The sequence below is a fragment of the Oncorhynchus mykiss genome, chromosome 11 (assembly GCF_057628025.1).
Source record: "Oncorhynchus mykiss isolate SJ-2025 chromosome 11, ASM5762802v1, whole genome shotgun sequence".
Taxonomy (NCBI): domain Eukaryota; kingdom Metazoa; phylum Chordata; class Actinopteri; order Salmoniformes; family Salmonidae; genus Oncorhynchus; species Oncorhynchus mykiss.
The window spans coordinates 6,691,649-6,703,204 of NC_143032.1; the positions used below are offsets into that span (position 1 = coordinate 6,691,649).

The window sequence follows — 11,556 nt, forward strand, 5'->3', positions numbered from 1 at the left end:
TGAATTTGATTGACTGCCTTCATGACCCGTGACCTCCGGTGTGGCGGTAATACGGTCACCGCAACAGCCCAAAGCACTAGTTCTATATACTTCAAATAAAATATACCAGGGGAAAAAAAACAATCATTGCTGGCATTCAAATGTAGAACGATATAGGCCTGGACTTGGTCCGATTTAAGTGGCAGTGACATATTGATTGATGGCAAACGACACTGGGACCACATCAGCTGCTTGTGGTTTGAAGGGCTTTGCTTTCCTGCCTCTTTTCATTTGACATGTTGCAGGTCCAGGAACAACTGGTCTAAAATTGGGGCCTCTGATTTAATTTCGCATTAACTCGACATCTGCTCCTGAGTGGGAGAGGTGATTCACCACGAGGTCATCGAGGGATATTTCCGGAACGAGTCCGTCAGTCAGTGGACGTCATCACCCCCTTTTCATCCAACAGAAAACAGAAAATGGAGGTGCTATCGTCGTGGAAAATGAACTACATGTTGAACTGGAGTGGGAGTCCCTCTATGAGCCTGTTTACACTTACAAAATAGTCTAAATACAGTGGGGCAAAAAAGTATTTAGTCAGCCACCAATTGTGCAAGTTCTCCCAATTAAAAAGATGAGAGAGGCCTGTAATTTTCATCATAGGTACACTTCAACTATGACAGACAAATGATGATGGAAAAAAAAAATCCAGAAAATTACATTGTAGGATTTTTAATGAATTAATTTGCAAATTATGGTGGAAGATAAGTATTTGTTTAATAACAAAAGTTTATCTCAATACTTTGTTATAAACCCTTTGTTGGCAATGACAGAGGTCAAACGTTTTCTGTACGTCTTCACAAGGTTTTCACACACTGTTGCTGGTATTTTTCACACTATGAGCCTGTTTACACTTACAAAATAGTCTAAATATGTAACGCAAGATCTTTATCTATTCGACATCAAATTTGCAACTTTTCTGTTTACACTGTCCTCTATATCCTGTACATTGATTGGACACAGCAGCAAAGGCTAGAGATCCAGACCAACTAACTCAGAGTTTCCCAAACTCAGTCCTCTGGACCCCAAGGGGGGGGGGGGGGGGGGGGGGGGCATGTTTTGTTTTTTGCCCTTGCACTACACAGCTAATTAAAAAATAATCTACTAATCATCAAGACTTGATCAAACAGCTGGTAGTGTCAGGTCAAAAAAAATCACTGATATAACCCAAGTAATTACCACCTGTGCAACCTTGGCTAAACAGTGTCCGGTACTTGAGCCACTAGTACACTTTTATACAGTGGAAGGTTCAATTGTGTTCAGATCAGATTTCCTTGGTGAACCATGGACTGCGTGGTAAAGTGACCCTTGTGTAGATAGCCTGGGTGACTGAACCCTTCTTAGCCACTAAACTGTGGGGGTGGAGTGGGGTGGATGGGGACTGTGTTCGCTATGACAACACACTAAAAGAAAAAGAAACTACTATTAATGTTAATCAGAGAGACTCCGATTTTATGTTTGGTATTGATCCAAATGGATATGGACCCTGATTTAACTTTTCATTGTTCATTTGTTAATTTTTCATGGAAGATTCTTTATCCATAAAATGGTGTGGGCCCGAGAACAAACCCCTCTTCACATTATTTAAGATATAATTTAAATATTATTTAGACATTATCCGGAAATGTAAAAACTATAAAGGAATACGCGCCATTAAAGTTTTTTGACAAATTGAAAATGTTCCTCGATATGTAATACCCCCCCCCCCCCCGTCTGTTAGGTTTGTGTACTCTTGTTTGTATATTTCTGTTTTTGTATTCGTTCGTGTTCATAAAATATATATATTTTTAAATAATAATAAAAAAATAAAATAAAAATAAAATATATATAACACACTAAATCCTAACGCCATATCACTTCAGCTGTACCTTCTGATTATAATTGCTGGCTATGAGAGTGTAAGCTAATGTGAGTTGTGAGGTTGTGTGCTGCTGGCTTCAAACTCTCTTCAAGAGGCTAAATGACATTAGACAGGCACACAGTGATGCAGCTACTTTAAAAGGTCAAGTGGGTTAAGTGGTTCAGTTGAGCATCAACACTATAGTCAACATGGATTACTGTACAACAACAGTACTCTATTAAAACTAGGGCTGGGAATCTCCCCGTAGAGAGGCCAAACATTTAGTTAAAACAATTTAAAACAATCTATAGGATGAAAAATAGTGTTTTGGAGCAGGTACTGCCGACTAGCGCTAGCTAACACTATCTAGCAACACATTTTTTTTTTAAATATAGATGCTTGGAGTCAAAGTATCGATATAACATCATCCAAAATAATATTGCGATATGTAAATGTATAATTTTTCCCCCCCATCACTAATTTAAACTGTCCTAGAAAAACAAAATGTCATTTTTGGTTTTCTAAATAAAGAAAAAAAGTTTAAATAGAATGTTACCATGACGACAAGTTACAAGTATTGAGCAAATAAAACCACGGATGTCTGTTATTTGTCCTTTTCCCAATCGTCTACACAGTGGTCATCTTTGACAAGCACCACTCCAATATAAAGACAGGCCTGCATTACAAGTACAAAGCCAAAAGGAATTAGCTTTCATCCAAATAATCTGTTTAAATCAGTAAAGGTGAATAGATTTTTTTTTATTTAACTAGACAAGTCCGTTAAGAACAAATTCTTATTTACAATGACGGCCTAGGAACAGTGGGTTAACTGCCTTGTTCAGGGGGTAGAACAACAGATTTGTACCTTGTCAGCTCGGGGATTCGATCTAGTAACCTTTTGGTTACTGGCCCAACACTCTAACCACTAGGCTACCTGCCGTCCCTACACTCTAACCACTAGGCTACCTGCCGTCCCTACACTCTAACCACTAGGCTACCTGCCGTCCCTACACTCTAAACACTAGGCTACCTGCCAAGATGACACCCTGTTAAAGGAGGAGATGAGGTGATGACACCCTGTTAAATGAAGAGATGAGGAGATGAGGAGAGGACCCTGTTAAATGAGGAGAGGACCTTCTGTTAAATGAGGAGATGAGGAGATGACATCCTGTTAAATGAGGAGACAATGAGATGAGGAGAGGACACCCTGTTGAATGAGCAGATGAGGAGAGGACATCATGTTAAATGAGGAGATGAGATGACATCCTGCTAAATGAGTAGATGAGGAGAGGACATCCTGTTAAATGAGGAGATAGGAGATGAGGAGAGGACATCATGTTAAATGAGGAGATGAGATGACACCCTATTAAATGAGGAGATGAGGAGATGACACCCTGTTAAATGAGGAGATGAGGAGATGACATCCTATTAAATGAGGAGACAAGGAGAGGATACCCTGTTAAATGAGGAGATGAGGAGATGAGGAGATGACACCCTGTTAAATGAGGAGAGGACATCCTGTTAAATGAGGAGACAAGGAGAGGACATCCTGTTAAATGAGGAGACAAGGAGAGGACATTCTGTTAAATGAGGAGATTGGAGATGAGGAGATGACACCCTGTTAAATGAGGAGATGAGGAGCTGACACCCTGTTAAAGGGATAGTGTTGGAGTCTGGCAATTGGGATCCTTATTTGCGTGCAGTTTGAAGGAAGTTGAAGGTAATTTCGTGAGCTATTGCTAACTGCACACAGAGACATACAAATCTGACTCTGGGTAAGTAGAAAAACAGAATCTCCTACTATCCCTTTAACATGTAGCTCCCCAAGAAGGAAATGCATCCCTATCAACAAACTGAAAGATCCTGGCTGGCCTCCACTTGTCCAGTCACCTTAGTGCTCAGTTGGTTTCAAGCCATTGGCTCACAGCATGGCCGAGGCCCCTCACACTGGCATAACCTCTTCCTCCCTGTAGAGTTGCCAGGCTTGCACTACAGTAGGCCACAGGACCCGAATGCCTCACACGCAGCACAGCACATAACTCTTTGTGAAATGTGCCATAAAAACTAGAAAGTGTATTGGGGGGGGGGGGGGGGGGGGTTGGCAGTGGCCTTTTGTACAGTCAGAAATAGCACAGCCAGTCAGTCCCCTGTGACATTATTAAATGCCTCGACTAGAATAGGGTATAGCGGATATGAAACTTCAAATCACAGTGCTGTTGTCACAAAACTACCACAAACAGGACCCGATCATCATCACAACGGGATTTAATTTTTTTTTTTTTTTTTTTTACAAATGCCTAACTCAACAATGCTGTAACGTTAGTAGGAGAAAGCTTCAATGCATGAGGGAGCGTTAATGAATGAGGGAGCTTTAATGCATGAGGGAGCTTTAAGGAATAATGGAGCTTTAATGCAAGAGGGAGCTTTACTGCATGAGGGAGCTTTACTGCATGAGGGAGCTTTAATGCAAGAAGGAGATTTAAGGAATAATGGAGTTTTAATACAAGAGGGAGCTTTAATGCACGAGGGAGCTTTACTGCATGAGGGAGCTTTAAGGCATGAGGGAGCTTTAATGAATAATGGAGTTTTAATGAATAATGGAGCTTTAATGTAAGAGGGAGCTTTGATGCATGAGGGAGCTTTACTGCATGAGGGAGCTTTACTGCATGAGGGAGCTTTACTGCATGAGGGAGCTTTACTGCATGGGGCAGCTTTAAGGCATGGGGGAGCTTTAAGGCATGGGGGAGCTTTAAGGCATGAGGGAGCTTTAATGAATAATTGAGCTTTAATGTAAGAGGGAGCTTTACTGCATGAGGGAGCTTTACTGCATGAGGGAGCTTTAAGGCATGAGGGATCTTTAATGAATAATGGAGCTTTAATGTAAGAGGGAGCTTTACTGCATGAGGGAGCTTTACTGCACGAGGGAGCTTTAAGGCATGAGGGATCTTTAATGAATAATGGAGCTTTAATGTAAGAGGGAGCTTTACTGCATGAGGGAGCTTTACTGCACGAGGGAGCTTTAAGGCATGAGGGAGCTTTAATGAATAATGGAGTTTTAATGAATAATGGAGCTTTAATGTAAGAGGGAGCTTTGATGCATGAGGGAGCTTTACTGCATGAGGGAGCTTTAATGCATGAGGGAGCTTTACTGCATGGGGGAGCTTTACTGCATGGGGGAGCTTTAAGGCATGGGGGAGCTTTAATGAATAATGGAGCTTTAATGTAAGAGGGAGCTTTACTGCATGAGGGAGCTTTACTGCATGAGGGAGCTTTAAGGCATGGGGGAGCTTTAAGGCATGAGGGAGCTTTAATGAATAATGGAGCTTTAATGTAAAAGGGAGCTTTAATGCATTAGGGAGCTTTAAGGAATAATGGAGCTTTAATGCATGAGGGAGCTTTAATGCATGAGGGAGCTTTAAAACATGAGGGAGCTTTAAGACATGGGGGAGCTTTAAGACATGGGGGAGCTTTAATGCATGAGGGAGCTTTAAGACATGAGGGAGCTTTAATGCAAGAGGGAGCTTTAATGCATGAAGGAGCTTTAATGCATGAGGGAGCTTTAATGCATGAGGGAGCTTTAAGGAATAATGGAGCTTTAATGCATGAGGGAGCTTTAATGCATGAGGGAGCTTTAAGGAACAATGGAGCTTTAATGTATGAGGGAGCTTTAATGCACAAGGGAGCTTTAATACATGAGGGAGCTTTAATGCATGAGGGAGCTTTAATGCATAAGGGAGAGCGAGAGGGTCAACGCAGAGTAGCAGTCATGTGAGTGACGAGGGGGAACAGGGACAGGGAGAGAGATAGTCTACCAGCGCGAGTTGACTTGGATGCTATCTTATTGTTATTTATTTATCATGTCATTACATAGATGCTGGATTGGTATAGGGAACATTAGAGTATCATGTAGTATCCTAAACCTATCACTGTTACATTGAACTGGGTGAATGGAATATGAATGACAGTAACCTAAACCTATCACTGTTACATTGAACTGGGTGAATGACACTATCCTAAACCTGTCACTGTTACATTGAACTGGGTGAATGGAATATGAATGACAGTAACCTAAACCTATCACTGTTACATTGAACTGGGTGAATGGAATATGAATGACAGTAACCTAAACCTATCACTGTTACATTGAACTGGGTGAATGACACTATCCTAAACCTGTCACTGTTACATTGAACTGGGTGAATGGAATATGAATGACAGTAACCTAAACCTATCACTGTTACATTGAACTGGGTGAATGGAATATGAATGACAGTATCCTAAACCTATCACTGTTACATTGAACTGGGTGAATGGAATATGAATGACAGTAACCTAAACCTATCACTGTTACATTGAACTGGGTGAATGGAATATGAATGACTGTAACCTAAACCTATCGCTGTTACATTGAACTGGGTGAATGGAATATGAATGACAGTAACCTAAACCTATCACTGTTACATTGAACTGGGTGAATGGAATATGAATGACAGTAACCTAAACCTATCACCGTTACATTGAACTGGGTGAATGGAATATGAATGACAGTAACCTAAACCTGTCACTGTTACATTGAACTGGGTGAATGGAATATGAATGACAGTAACCTAAACCTATGGATGTTACATTGAACTGGGTGAATATGAATGACAGTATCCTAAACCTGTCACTGTTACATTGAACTGGGTGAATGGAATATGAATGACAGTAACCTAAACCTATCACCGTTACATTGAACTGGGTGAATGGAATATGAATGACAGTATCCTAAACCTGTCACTGTTACATTGAACTGGGTGAATGGAATATGAATGACAGTAACCTAAACCTGTCACCGTTACATTGAACTGGGTGAATGGAATATGAATGACAGTCATCCAATATGCTGTAATGGAAATAAGGCCATGTTCATAATAATTTTTTTTTTTTTTAAATCGTCCTCGCTAATCTTAAATGGCATCGACTGTTACTGGTATGAAGATAAGGCTAAATCTGCTTATCCAATAGAAATCCCCTATCCCACTTGTAGGCGATGTCATGGCGATGTTGGCTAGCTAAACTCATGCCTACAAACACAACCATTAGATTTTCAAAAAAAATGAACAACTAAGGAATAATTTTTTTCACATCTCATTGAGTACGGTTACATGCACACAATAATACGATTATTGTGAATAGTCTGAATAATGTAATAATTTGATTTAAACGTCTACATGCTATGCAAGAAGAAGAACGATTTATCTAATAATCATGTTTACATGGACACATCTGAAATCAGGCTACCTGATGATACTTTGATAGATGCAGGAAATTGCCAATCAAAATAAACATTCTACCACAGCAACCATGTTATTTTTGCGATAACTATTTAATTCTGAGTTCTGACATATAGCGTTTAAATGGGAAAAAACTATTTCTAAAATGCCTTCTTTTCGTTTTTCAGAACTCGCACAAAACAAGGAAGTCCGAAACATGCGCAGATCTAATACTGCTAATAATGCTTTAACTGAGGATTTACAGGCCATAATAATTAAAAAAGATTCCTCAGAAAACCAGGTGTTTTAATTGTCATATGCTTACTTCGATTAGGACCTTACGCCGATTAAGATAAACAGAGTAAGGTGTTTACATGACTAATGCCATATTCGACCGTCTGTCATAATCAGTTTAATAATCAAATGATTAGTGTGCATGTTGACTTCTCGAACCCCAAACCCCTGCCTGGTCTGTTTCGCAAGCGTTCCCGGGAGTCTTGGGATGTTGTGCCTCCGGGTTTAGAAACTCTTGTTGTTTAAATATGCGATTGCCCGGCCAATCCTCATGCACTGTTGCACCTACGGAACTAATCTACTGAGCACTATTGGTGCTCCACCCAAGCAAGGCATTTGATTGATTTGCCGTGCTGTGAGGCGTCACTGATTTACACCGGGTTCCCACCCCTATTTAGCTATTCTTCTGCCATAAACTTCCCCAGGCTGTTTTAAGGAAGCCTGTTTTGCAACGAGGCTAGTCACATCCCTAATAGAGGCTGATATGGCTAAGCTAGAGACCTCTTTAGTGTAGTTTTGCCATATCTAGAGAGAAAGTAAAATATGAAAATAAAAAAAATGCTATTTAAGAATGAGAAGCATAGAAATAACACACATAGTATATAACTACCGCTTCTTAGACTTGCTTTCATGGAGAATGACAGATCTATAGATCACATTTCTATGTGAATTTGGTTTATATATTGCAAAAATGTACATCTTGCATTTTTAAAACCACAAAAAAATACTGTACTTGAGATGGTGTTCCTTCAAACATGGGGAGTGATCCAGCTGTTTGTCCATTTCAACACAGCGAATGGCATGTCTAATAAACTCACAGTAGGCCGTAAATAAAGCCTGGACTCTGTCCTCACATGTAGTGATTTCATTTTTTAATTGCCACATGAGCACAGATCAAAAATACGTTCTTACTGTTTTGAATAAAGTAGGCTATATGAGCCAGAGGAGAATGTTAATCCGTGGTGTTTGTTGTTAATCCTTGGGGATTGTGGGTTAATCCGTGGTGCAAAAGAAGATTAAATCTGCACAAATACTGCATCTTTCCCCATCTGTCAAATGTCAACCGCTGAGAACTAGCCTTTTGTAAAAGATTGGGATAACCTCATCTACATTGTCAAAATGACCCAATGGTATTTTGAAAGTCTCCCAATTCGGAAAAAAAATTGGTGAACAGATTCAAGGGAATAACTTTCCCAGTTGTGTAAATACCCCCCACTCTCCCCAAACACGGGCAGAGTTCTCATGCAAAACCTATTTTTTTTGTTGCTTATTACAACAACTTTCTTTCCCTGAGGTTATGTGGCAGATGGATTTATATGCAGGGCAATAGAGCAACTGAAACTCATCCAACATTGTAAAAGCAACACTGCTATTTTGAAAGGAATAAACATGGTGTGTGTTTGTTATCATAGGCCTACTACAATTTCTCTCATACTCTCTCATGAATGAAAAACACGATGCACTTATTAGCCCAGATTTTAGCTTCAGCTCATCTTATCTACTATATGCCAATTTATCTAGGTCAATATTTTTTTGTAGCTGTGTTGTCAAAGGGCAATGCCCATCCATAACGTTTCCTTTCGCCTCTCCCGGCTGTCAAACGCCAGAGCATGAAATGATTTATTGCATACACGTTGGTCTCGCAACCTAGCAGAGACTTTTGGTTTTTAAAACATCAGGAACATTAAGAAGAAATGGATGAATATGGACAAAACTGTACTTAGCATAGCATGAAGAGATTCACAAGCTAGCTAAATGTACCTAGCATCACGCCTAGCGTTCATCACCAAGTTAACTAGCTAACTACAGTTGTCATCCGAGCTACGTTGGCTATATATACTGAACAAAAATAAAAACGCAACATGTAAAGTGTTGGTCCCATTTTTCATGAACTGAAATAAAAAATCCCAGAAATGTCTTCCGTGCCAGGATAATCCATTCACCTGACAGGTGTGGTATATCAAGAAGCTGATTAAACAGCATGATCACTACACAGGTGCACCTTGTGCTGGGGATAATAAAAGGTGCCGTTTTGTCACACAACACAATTGCCATAGTTGTCTCATGTTTTGAGGGGGCGTACAATTGGCATGCTGACTGCAGGAATGTCCAACAGAGCTGTTGCCAACTTTGTTTACGAGAAATTTCAACGCAGACCAGGTGTAACCCCGCCAGCCCAGGACCTCCACATCTGGCTTCTTCACCTGCAGGATCGTCTGAGGTGGGGGGGTGCAGGGGTGGGGGGGTGCAGGGATGGGGGGGTGCAGGGGGGGGGGGATAATTCTGATTGGCTGGGCCTGGCTCCCCAGTGGGTGGACCTGTACTCCTACATAGGTCCACCCACTGGTGAGCCACAGATTAGGACCAGATTCATTTATTTTCAATCGACTGATTTCCTTCTATCACCTGCAACATCTTTGAAATTGTTGCGTTTATATTTTTGTTCAGTGTAGCTAACCTGTTGTGCCCATGTTGGCTAACTACAGTACCATTCTTTGGCTAAATGGCCAAACTAGCTAGCTAACGTTAGCGAGCTAATAAATAATGATGTCTAATTTATAGTACTCTTTGCCAAATAACTAGTAGCCAACTAGATATAATATACAAACTTCAATAGCTCGCTATCGGCGTCAGAGCACCGGTCCAAAACTCTTGAAAGTTAAGTCAGCTAAACAAACTAACCAACTATTAATCAATGTTACCTGGGCGTTTATTCTGTACGGATTCTGCTGTTTATCCTCTGTGGCAAATTTGATTTTGTCCAGATGCACTAGAAGGGTTTCTCTTTGATGAAAAGGAAACGCTGGATGCAACGAAGCCATAGTAAAAAGCAACGCAAACTGCTCCAAGGGTCCGACTGCTTCCTCTATTGGACGCCCGCAAATATGCTCTGTTCTCCTGAACGTTTTCTCGTCCACACGCGAAGGATGGAACGGGTCCCTGAAGGGAGAAACAGAATAACCGGGATAGTTTTTGTAGAACAAGGAGGGATCCATATGGTTCAATATCTGAAATAGTATTCCCGCACACTCCCTGCTGTCAGATCGCAGAAGAGATAAGCAGACCAGCAGTTTGGAGCGCACCACCGGGTCGATAACATCAGATAAAATGCCCAAATCATTCGGACAGTTCGCCCTGATCTCGACATCCCGTAGAATTGGGTAATCTTTCCGTGCCAAGTCTTCCAGACAGGAGCCCAAAAACCGGAGTTCGAGCGGCTGGCACATATGCAGCAGTCCGCACATTAACTCGATCCGCTTGGCAGGATTTAGATGCAAACCAAACCACTCGAAAACGGTCTCTTTGTCCAATTGAGATGGATATCCTAGGTGTCTGGATGAATCTTCGAGCCTGTCCGAGATCGTGGGAGAGACCGATCTGGGAATATGGAGATCCGGCTGTTCCTCGGCCGTATCATCTCCTGCCTCCGCGGTTCTCATGGGCAGCTTCGTTTTAAGCATTATCGGCTCGACTGGAAAGGCTTCAAGGCGTAAATGACTGTTAAATATAGCTACATCCTTTGATCGTCTAACTGCTGTGTAATGCAGAATCAACAGAAGCAAATCAATTTTTCAGTAATAGTCAGAGAGACTCTCGGCGACAAGCTTTAGTTTTCATTTCTCCTTCACTGTAGACGGCACTCTGATGACCTGTCAATCATTCATAAACCCCTCCCCTTTCCGTAGAAGCGTACTGGGTCCTGAATTTCAGCTTAGTGGTAGTTTGTTAATTAATAAAAGTTTCATAACAATTTGAGCTTGTCTTTTATTTATCTACAATGTAGGTAGAAGTACAATTTGTAGAGTGGTACATTTTAACATGTGTTTAATGTCGAATCTGTAGGATCTTATGAAATGGAAAGCCTATATTATGTGATGTATGAAATGACAAGCCTATATTATGTGATTTCATAGTATTCATTGCTCAATTTATTGCGGTAGTAGTAATTAAGTTTCATGTATCCCTTCAAAATGCTTAGGCCTAATGCAGAAGTAATAATGATGTGTGTATTAAAATATGTGATCTCTTGATTTAGACATCTATGCATGTAAAATACTGTGTTTGTTTAACACTACATGATACTGGTCTTATTACTGTGTTTTAATTATTGTTCCTATGGACCGAGCG

At 40.7% G+C, this 11,556-nt stretch overlaps 1 protein-coding gene across 2 annotated transcripts in view; it reads right to left on the reverse strand.

Annotated features, from left to right (window-relative positions):
* LOC110536539 (zinc finger CCHC domain-containing protein 2) overlaps positions 1-11,173 on the reverse strand; it is an 80,023-nt gene extending 68,850 nt beyond the window's left edge. For both annotated transcript variants that reach the window (XM_036934746.2, XM_036934745.2), the window contains exon 1: positions 10,131-11,173. In XM_036934746.2, coding sequence (XP_036790641.2) covers positions 10,131-10,889 — 759 coding nt within the window. In that variant the 5' untranslated portion in view covers positions 10,890-11,173. The remainder of the gene's footprint in view (positions 1-10,130) is intronic.
* Positions 11,174-11,556: the final 383 nt, after the last annotated feature.